Raw genomic sequence first — 10,640 nt, 5'->3', positions numbered from 1 at the left:
TTAAGTAGCTGATGTGGCACGCCAACTTAGCACCGGTGGGGCCCACATGGCAAGCAAAATTCCAAGATTCTAAAATAAACTTTTAGAAAAATAACAAATTTGATTCTGTCTCTCCTTGGTTTCTCTCTCATCTTCTTCCTCAATATTTTCTTACTTCTCTATCTTCTGTGTCTCCTTCGTAGCAGAAGAATTATCTTTTGAAATCAAATCTTAGTTTTCTAATATACACAAAATAAGAACAATAATTAACTAGATCATAGTTTTTCTCTGATCTTCTCCCTCTTTGATTCTGCCTCTAGATGTCTAGCATTGAAATGCATTGGAACTGTGGAACTAAACCCAGAAAAGCCCAGAAAAATGAAATAGACAATTGAAGATTGATGTCTTTAGGCATGAATTCGGGTATTGATTATCTGGGCATTAATCTTGGCAATTGATTATTGTTAACTAATTTTGATTTTGGATTGCTAATCTGGGCATTAAGCCGAGCTGGGAGTGGAAGGGACAAAGTCGATGACTGATCTCAACAATGTCGTTTTGGAGGAGACGCGGCCAAGGAGGATGCCATTGACGGCGGAGGTATTCAGTGTTGTTTACTCCGCATGGTCATCAAAGCAAACAATCTCAGATAACCAATGAATTAGAAACTCAGGGCTCTCACATATAAAGAAAGGCAGTGCGCGTGACAAGTACCAATCGAAATCGGAATAGGAGTTGGCGAATTAGGGCTTGAGGTTCGTAATTGCAAAATTGCAGGAGAATTGAACAATGGGTTCTTCTTTGGTGATAACCCCAGAAGATGTATTGGAGTCTCTAATGAACGACGACACCATTGACGCTCTCAGATTAAAGATCAGCAATCAGCTCAAAGCCAATGAAGAGCTGAAGAGCACGACAATCAAAATGGCAGAGCAAAGCCGAGTTCTCAACAGTCCTGGGGCAGAGAAGTAGAAAATAGAGCTGTTTGATGCTCAAGTAGGAGCTTGAGACCCAAGTGCTGGAGAATGCCTCCAAGTCTGTTTGGGAGTTGATTTTGGATAACAATGGAATGGGAAAGGAAATCAATCAAACTGTTGAATGGGTGTTCTGCAAACTCAGCGACCACGAACCACCGCTCTTTCCTCCTCAAGAAGATGCCGATGATGCCAATGTTAAGGACAATGCCATAGAAGAGAGCGGTGCAGAAGAGGAAGAGGGAAGAGAAGTGAAGATATGTTGAAGGAAGAAGGAACCTTCCAATTCCACCAGTGTTGTTATGAGACACAGAAGATAGAGAATCGAGAAGATCTTGAAGTGGAAGATGAGAGAGAAACCGAGTACAGAGAGAATCAAATTTATTATTTTTGTGAAATTTTATTTTAAAATTTTGGAATTTTGACTTCCATGTGGGTCTCATCAGTGCTAAGTTGGCATGCCACATCAGCTATTTAACGGTTCCATTTAACGGAATCATGATGGAGTGATCTATTAGATCAGAAAAGATAATATGAGGGTGTTTTTGATGAAATTGAAAGTCTAGATCGAGACTGAATTCATTTTGGACCCAAATCATAGGGTAGTAAACAATATTTAGCCCATATATATATATATATATATATATATATATATATATATATATATATATATATATATATATATATATATATACACACTTCCAAATAAGTTAAGCCCAAAACTTCGCCTTTCCGTACCATTACTTTGTTCACATATTGCATTGATATTGACTTAGGCATCAGAGAGTTTGAGATCAGCACACCATGTCTCCCTTCTGACATATTTTCATGTCTTTGGACAGGTACCAAGGAAGGATACCGGTGATGCTCATAGTCTTCATAATCAGGGAGACTATACAGAAACATTTGGCACTAAAAGGAGGGCCTTTGGTGTCCATTACCACGACTCACCAACATGACTGAGGCCAACAACAGTGCTCGTTTGACAATCACATCACGGGAGATGGATAAATGTACCTTTGATTTTTTCTCCCCAAATACCAATGACTCCATCGTTACCGACTCAGTGGGACGTCCACTTAGCGATTTTGCCACTGCATTCGAACTTATGAAGCGCGACAGCCTTCAACTAAAAAAGCAAGCTGCCCAGGAACACGCTGCAGCACTCATTGCAAAAAACCAGCTCGTCTAGATAGAAGCTGAGAACCGCATGCTCCAAGCCACACTTCAGGGCCGAGCAGTAGGGCGACCAGTCTAAGCGGATTTTGAGGAGAAACCAAAACCTTTCACATTAAGAGTTTAAGCCAAAAAACAATCCCATGATTCCAAACCATTCCAGATGGAATGCCACAGCGGGCGATATTCCGGTCCCATCTCAACACAATCAGCTTCACGAACGTCATAGCTTGTCATGCATTTGAAGAAAAACTTTGTCGAGAGTGTTTGAGCCCAAAAGTAATTTTGGCAAGATCCTTTAGTGGATTTAGCATAGCGGGCCGATACCTGCGGCCCAAAAATAAGCCTACTCGGGTTTGGGTTACAGCTTCACCCATTCCGTGATCCATGAGGAAAACGAAACCTTATTGGAATCGGGTAGCGAGGTTTGAATAGGAAACTTCAATCAAGATCCCTTCTATGACAAGGAACAGTCGAAACCTTAGGTATATATATACCAAGTTTCAAGGACGAAAAAGACATCTCTCTAAAATCAATCAATCCCAGCGATTACAAAGCCTCCCCGGAGCAAACCTTCAACCACGTTGAAACCCGGTGACCGCCCGCCAGTCCCAGTCTCTCCAAGAGCCGACTGTCAGCATCACCAGATCAACCCGGCGACCGTACTTCCAGTCCCAGTCTCCCCAGGAGCCGACTGCGAGCGCAACCGCCACCGTTACTACTAGCGAAGCAAGGGTAACGCCCTCGCAACCCAGCGAAGCTAAAGTCACGCTTTAGCGCAACCCGTGCTTTCTCCAAACTTCCCAGTGATTGCTCTGCTTAGTCTACAATACTAAGTATCGATTCGGTGACGCGAAGAGATCACACCTAAAGTCCTTATCCGTAAGGCAAAAAGTCCTTTCCCGAAAGGCTAGAGAAGAACCTTGTGGCGAGGTTGGTGCTCTCCTCGTCCATAAATGCTTGAAGAAGAAGTCAGGTCAAGGGACTACCCCGACGACTGTACCCCACGGTGCTGGCACGCCTGCGCACACGCTCAAAAGAGACAGTTTGCAAGCCAACTGATTTTTGCGCCAAACATTTTGGCACGCCCAATGGGACTAACTAAGTGTCTCTTCGTGAACGTTAGCCATTGGGAAGTCAAGCGAAAACCCTTACCAAAAGGGCTACGCTAACTACTCCAAGCATAAGACCTCCAGTTACAAACCGCATCCTCGCGCGGATTGTCGTGGTCTTTCTGAAGAACAAGTGACTCAAAGATTCTCTCGTCATTCCCAATCCTCCGATATGTCAACTGATCAGGGAGAGAATCACCCGACCGCTGCTGAGGGTCAAACTGTCACTACTAATCAGGTCAATGAGCCTGTCACTGCCACTGTCTCCAATACAGTGGAGAGTGAAGAAGGAGAGGCTTTCGTTGAGAAGCCTATTCCAGAGGGAGCGACCACCGAGGTCGCATGCGCGATCATCCTGGAAAATATTGAAAATCATCGCAAGAAGATGGCTGCTGATCTTGAAAGGGAAAACGCAAAAATTGACCAGATCATACGCGAAATAAACCAGCGTCTTTCCCGACAAGCTGAGGAAACTAAGCACCTAATGTCACAAACTGAGAGTGCATTAAGGGCTCATGCTACAAGCATCGCAGATGCCCAGAGTCAGCAGTAGAAAAAAATCATTGAGGCTCTTGCGAACCATACCAAGCAGACAGCGTCAGATATGGCAGGTCTTCGCAAAGATGGAGCGACTCTCGCAACCGAGGTAGCCATGCAAAGAGCTGAGTTGAACCAAGCCAGAGAAGTGTTGAATAAGACATTAGGAGATCCTAACGCTATCCTTGGTTCCCTTGGCCAACCATCTGGTTCAGGCAAGTATGTGCCGCCAAATCAGCGAGAGAAGGTTAGCAGCAATACTGCTACGCCTTCCGCAAACGTTGCTGCCACGCAATTGAGAGGTAAAGAACAAGCCCTAGTTATTGGCGGTAGCAAAGAAAAGGCCACGCTATCAGGTGGACAGACCGCCAGACAGAAGCGGCAGGCATCGAAAGGTGTTGAAACTACGCCAGATTCCGCCGTGTTCATTCAATACGACAGCGATGGGGCAGAGAACGTATATGAAGAGCTGCCAGGAAGCTATTACGGGATCGACCAGGCTGGTAACCCGGTCAAGATAACAGCTCTGGCAAAAGAGATGCCTATGCCAGCAGTGACTCTTCAACAACCAGCTACGACCCGCGTTGTACAGATGGGAGAAGGGGCAGCGACTGTAAACCTGGCAATACCTGTGTAGACTGTTCGCCATACGGTGGCGACACCTCCTCCTCCTCCTCCTCTGGGTCTAGAATATGTGAGACGAGATGAGGTAGAGGAGATGATCAGACTGGCTAACCCTAGGGCCCAGATGGATGGGGTCTATGAGGGACCTTTCCCGCCGCATATAATGCTCGCGCCTTTCCCTAGAGGTTATAAAGTATCATATTTTCTACTTTTTCAGGGGAAGACACCAAGAATGCAATAACTCACTTGGCCAGGTTCAAGGTGCAATGCGGCCAGTACCAGAATGATGACATCCTCAAGTGCAGGATCTTTGGTACTTCTCTTTTGGGAGCTGCCTTTAGGTGGTTTTCCAAACTCCGACTAGGAACAGTGGCGGATTGGCCCGCAATGGAAAAGCTCTTTCGAGAAACTTTTGGAGCCATTGAGCCTGAGGTGGATTTGGCTTCTCTCACTCAAATGGCCCAGCAACCTACTGAGTCCGCCGTCGCATACCTTCAGCGCTTCCAGATTCAGAAGGCCAAACTGAACGTGATCCTGCCTGAGAAAGAATTGATCAAGTTGGCAATCAAGGGGCTGGAGCCTCGCCAGCGAAAGAAGCAACATGGTAGCATGATCCAGTCAATGGGAGAGCTTATCACAGAAGTGGGCAGCTTTGAACATTTTCTTAGAGAAACTGATGCAAGAAAGAATGTGTCCAAAGGGACATATGTGCCAGGAAAGCATCGCACAGTTGCGGCCCTGCACTACCAGCCAGCTACTTATGACCCTTATTACCATCATCAAGAAGAAGAGCTGGTGCAGGAGGAAGATGAAGAAGAGGATAATGACATCGCTGCTTATGAGCTGACAGGGAGGAATAATCCAGCCTTGAAACAATTGAAAATCTCCAAGGAACCTGTCAAGCTCAAATCAATGGCCTTCACTAAACCTGAATTCGCGACATATACATATGATGCCAATAAAGCGCATGAGATTCTAGATGAGATGATCGCCGCGAAGATGGTGAAGACCGACTTTGGACCTTTTCCGCTACCAGATCAGCTGAAAGGAAAAAAATACTGCAAATTTCACAACCTGTGGAATCATAATACAGCTGACTGTGTGAAGCTCAAAGACCAGATTCAGGTATGGCTTAATAATGGCAGTTTGCAGGTGGAAGCTCCAGTAACAGCCGCAGCGCTCGTTGACCTGAACCCTTTTCCTGACACTGGGATCAACATGGTCGATGTGAACTGGGCCAAGCAGCACCACAGGAAACCAACCCTGGATTTGAGTACAAATGGGAAAGGAGTCCAATCTGAGAACGATAAGGCCCCTACAAAGAGGAAGGCTGACCCAGCAGGCCAAGCTTCATCCTTGGTCTTGTGCTCGCGATGTAAGGAAGAATGTGGCATCCAAGTGTCACACGAAGAGGTCGAGCAGACATTTCGTTTTGGCTCTCTCCCGCCCATCAAGTGGGCCTCGCCATCGCGAAACTATCAACCTGCCAGCACAAGAGAAAAGGAGAAAGTGGAGTCACCGCCATCTCCAAAAGATTCTAATCTGTTCAAGAAGCTGAGAGCGGCCGCGGTTGATTGAAAACAAGAGGAGAAGGCTAAGATCAAGCACCAAGACACTCTGACTAAGCCCTATATTCCACCTGCTTCAACCGCCACCATCAAGGAAGGTAAGTGGTACACACGGGAGAAGGGTAAGGCAGTAGAAATAAGTCCTTCCAGGAAGAGGAAATTGCAGCGCAGGTTTAGAGAAGCCAAGCGCGCGCTAGAGGCTCTAGACCAGGGCCTGATCAAACCTTCGCAGTTGGTCAAATCACCTGATCAATATCAGAAAGAGATGGAGGCACTCGCTGCTAAGCCATTAATGACTCCCCGCAACTTCCAGAAGCAGGCAACAGGGGCATCTAAGCCTAGTGTCTTTTGCATGATCACCGACGAAAGGAGACCTCCGCCAGCTCGAAAGGTGAGCTCGCCAACTAGACGACCACCTGTCAGACGCGCGCAAACTGTTTCGTGAAGACCCAGAGGCCAAATCCTCAGTTTTTGCGAGACTGGGGGGCAAGGACAGGACTACCGATACTTTACAGTGGAAACCTAAACAGGTCCAGAGTGTAGTAGTCATCCCTTCTGAGGTGAATGTAGCCAGGGAACCAAAGTCAAACTCTCCTAAGCAGGTTACCGGAATGCAGGAACATGAGCAATGTGAGGTAAGAGGTCTCACTGAAGAATCATTGGTGGACCGGTTGGCTAAGCAGTTCAACGCTAACACCCCTGTCAACGAACCCAAATTGAACCTGGATGAGGACATGGATGAGACCGTTATGACTGATACTTCCTGCAACATGGTCTACGTACTGCCCACGAGGTATGCACTACCAGTCGCCACGCAGGATTGTATAGAAGCTGAGGAAAGTAGTGCACAGCCCCTGTAGATTACGTCAGCGGTCACAGCACCTGTAGAAGAGGCTGTCTTTCTTGAAACAGAGGATGCCAACAGCAGAAAATTCTTCATGAGTTTCACCAGGCCAACACCTGCTATGGTCCAACACATGCGACCTTTATACATCACAGCAGAAGTTGGCGGTACCAAGGTAAGCAAGATCATGGTTGATACCGGAGCTGCCGTGAACGTCATCACTACCAGGACCATGCACTTGCTCGGGATCAAGAAAGAGAAAATCCAGTCTACATCCCTTACACTCAAGAACTTCGCGGGGACTGTGACAAAGACTTTAGGGTTACTGTTCTTGCGCGTCAAGGTTGGCCCTGCAGAGGGAGTTTATGCTTTCTTTGTGACAGATTGTTATGCAGCCTATAACGCTATTCTGGGCAGAGATTGGATCCACCGGAGCTATTGTGTTCCGTCAACTCTCCATCAGGAACTCGTTATGTGGAACAGGGAGACAGATAAAGCTGAGGTGATCAAAGTGGACCCTCGTCCATTCCCAATTTCCGCGAATTACGTAGATGCCAGGTATTACTTGGAGCATATTACTCCATTGCAGGTGAGTGGCATCGATAACAAGGGCCGCCCCACAGGGGTGACGGCCTCTGACTTGGTACAGTGGGGGCTCACGCTCGCAAAAGAAGGCCTGGCCACGCTGTGCCCAAACCCTTGAACGATTAATGGATTACGACCTTCCAGATGAAGGGATAGAGGCCCTCCACTCGTTGCATGAACGGTTATCGTCATACTTAGTGGAAAGAGAGGCCTATGATCGAATCGTGACCTTAGAAACCGTCAATGAAGAACTCTCTGATCAGGAACACGAAGACGAGGTCGAAATTCAGCTAGCTCCAGCAGCGCTGGACGATACACCCCCTAAGGTCAGAGACCCTACCGAGAAGGTCAATGTTGGAAAAACAGATGAGCCTATGGAAGTGGCTATCAGCGCTTACTTAGAGCCTAGCGAAAAGCAGAGGCTTATTGAGCTATTACTGGAGTTCAAAGACTGCTTTGCAGAGAAATATGAAGATATGCCTGACCTGTCACCGGATTTGGTTTGCCATCAGCTGCCAACACTCCCTGATAAGAGGCCTGTGAAGCAAGAGCCGCGAAGAATGAATTCCGAAACCCAAGTCCTCGTCAAAGAGGAAGTCGAGAAAATGCATAAATCAGGCATTATCAGGGTGGCCAAATACAATCAGTGGCTATCCAATATAGTGCCTGTTCGCAAAAAGAACGGCAAGATGAGGGTCTGCGTGGATTACAGAGACCTCAATCTCGCGACACCTAAAGATGTTTACCCCATGCTGGTGGCGGATATGTTGGTAGACGCCGTAGCAGGACACGAGCTATTGTCCTTTATGGATGGCACCGCGGGATATCACCAAATTCCAGTCGCCGAGGAGTACAGACATAAAACCGCGTTCAGATGCCCTGGATTCGCGGGCGTTTTCGAGTATGTGGTTATGCCTTTTGGGCTGAAGAATGCTGGGGCCACTTATCAGAGAGCCATGAACCTGATCTTCCACGATATCCTGGGAAAGATTTTAGAGGTTTACATCGATGATGTGGTGGTGAAGTCCAAGCAGAAAAGGGATCACATCACAGATCTCAGGAAAGTCTTCAAGCGCATGCGGCAACATAAACTTAAGATGAATCCTGCCAAGTGCGTGTTTGGAGTTCAAGCAGGAGATTTCCTGGGATTCATTGTCCATCAAAGGGGAATTGAGGTCCCTGAAGATAATCCAAACGCAGTCATCAACGCTTCCCCTCCACGGACGAAGAAGGAGCTACAACGCTTGCTGGGTAAAATCAACTTCCTGCGACGTTTTATTTCTAACTCTTCAGGTAAGATCCAGCCCTTTTCTCCACTGCTGAAGTTGCAAGGACATAAAGAGTTTGTCTGGGAATCCCAACATCAAGAGGCTTTCGACAAAATCAAGGCCTATTTAGCGAGTCCACCAGTGCTTGTTCCCCCTCGAGCTGGATTTCCATTGAAGCTATATATTTCAGCAGCTGAGGCTTCCATTGGCAGCCTGCTTGCCCAAGATGATGAAGGAGGTGTTGAGCATGCCATTTTCTACCTCAGTCGAACACTTACTGATTGCGAGACAAGGTATACTCCAATGGAAAAGTTGTGTCTCACCTTGTACTTCTCCGCGTGCAAGTTGCGACACTACATGTTATCCTTTACTACATGCATCATCGCTCAAACTGACCTAGTCAAGTACATGTTGTCGCGACCTATTCTGAGAGGACGCATTGGCAAGTGGGTACTGGCTCTATCCGAATTCGCGCTACAATACGTTCCACAGAAGGCAGTGAAGGGACAGGCTATCGCAGACTTTCTGGCCCATCACCCTATGTTGGATATTCCCCTAGTGAAGGAATTAGAGATAGCTACCGCTGCCGCAACTCGACCAGATTTGGCGCGCATTCCACAGTACGACATATGGCATCAAGCCACAATCTCCTTGCAACCCTGGGTATTATTTTTTGATGGTTCCAGAACTGAAACATTAGCAGGGGCAGGGATTGTACTGGAAAATCCAGGCTATTGCATAGTCTTCCTCGGCTCCCATCATCCCTTCATATTCAGGCCTTTCCTGTGGCCTTTGTGTCATGGATTTGCTTCGCCTACGAATACTAGGGGGGCAATACTTTATACATTTACTATGTAATGGCCTATGAATGAGGCCTTATTTTACAGTTTATTTCTATTCCTTGACAACATGTGTTAAGAATTATATGTAATGGCCTATGCATGAGGCCTTATTTTATAACAGTTTTTTTGAAATAAAACAATATTCAGAAACTCTTTCATTCATAAAGTGGCTTTGCGGCCAGAAGCATTACAAATCGAGATAATTAGATTTGTGGTTTACAAGGCCAAAAGTGGCTTAATAATCATAAGAGTTGTAGATCTGCTGAAAATTTCTGGATCTTGTGATCTTGTGGTGACAAAGGGGGTGGCTGAGCTTTGGTCATGAATACTCTTCCTCTCTTCACCCACATGCCTCCTCTGATGTGAGTCACAGTTGCTCTCATTTGTACTGGAGGCAGAAGGAAGGAAATAATCCATCCCAAACCTTCTAGTGGCTTACCGTCCGGGATGGAGACGGCCTTCCGAGAGATTGCGAATCACAACCACATCTACCTCCAGGGGAATGACAGAAGTCTGACAGTCTGTCCCCGGAGGTAGGCTGCGAAAGAAGAACAGTCGGCCTCGAGTGGCCTTCCTCCCTTCTTCCGCCTGCTCCACTCGAGAAATCTGAGAAGAGGGATCCCTCAGAATCTGGTTCTGCCGCGTTAGGAGCGCTGCGTGTTCTTCAGCCTAATGGAAACCGGGGAATCCCATCCGGATTTCCAGAGACCAAAGACATGCGGATGGACCTGAGATTAGGCCATAAGACCTACCTAGGCATTGAGATTAAGCCATAAAACCTAAGGATTTGGGGTTGAGGCTGAGATCGTAAGGAGAAGATTTCAGAAACAAAAGAAAGCGAAGTAGGGTTTGTGAAACTATTACTGGGGAAGCCATATTTTCTTGAATGTTTATTCTCCAAAGTACAGGTATTTATAGGACCAGCTTCAGTGGCCTTAACCACGCGATGGGCAGTTGGAGGATTTTCAACGCCATCAATATGAGTATCGTTGGAATTGAATGCAAAGATCTCGGAAATGAAGATAATTGAAAACGCGTGGGAAGCGGGGCAATTTTCAAGGAGGTAACCGCTTTGTTTCGAGATTATCTTTTCAAACAGTTTCAAAAGAAATAAAGGCAAGTTAAATGCTA

General features: G+C 46.6%; 1 protein-coding gene across 1 annotated transcript; it reads left to right on the top strand.

Annotated features, from left to right (window-relative positions):
• The first annotated feature begins 768 nt into the window (after nucleotides 1-768).
• LOC133744191 (uncharacterized) lies at nucleotides 769-1,219 on the top strand. The gene is made up of 2 exons (XM_062172333.1): nucleotides 769-921; nucleotides 980-1,219. Exons 1-2 carry the CDS (start codon nucleotides 769-771, stop codon nucleotides 1,217-1,219), a joined length of 393 nt encoding a protein of 130 aa, XP_062028317.1.
• Nucleotides 1,220-10,640: the final 9,421 nt, after the last annotated feature.

This window comes from Rosa rugosa, chromosome 4, assembly GCF_958449725.1.
Source record: "Rosa rugosa chromosome 4, drRosRugo1.1, whole genome shotgun sequence".
In the NCBI taxonomy this organism is placed as follows: domain Eukaryota; kingdom Viridiplantae; phylum Streptophyta; class Magnoliopsida; order Rosales; family Rosaceae; genus Rosa; species Rosa rugosa.
Note: the sequence above shows the minus strand (reverse complement) of the source record. Positions and strands in the feature narration are given on the sequence as shown.

Excerpts from the sequence above, each read along its gene's own strand:
- LOC133744191 (XM_062172333.1), top strand. The coding sequence starts at position 769 with ATGGGTTCTTCTTTGGTGATAACCCCAGAAGATGTATTGGAGTCTCTA. Across the intron at positions 922-979 it reads AAATGGCAGAGCAAAGCCGA|GAGCTTGAGACCCAAGTGCT; the intron begins GTTCTCAACAGT and ends ATGCTCAAGTAG.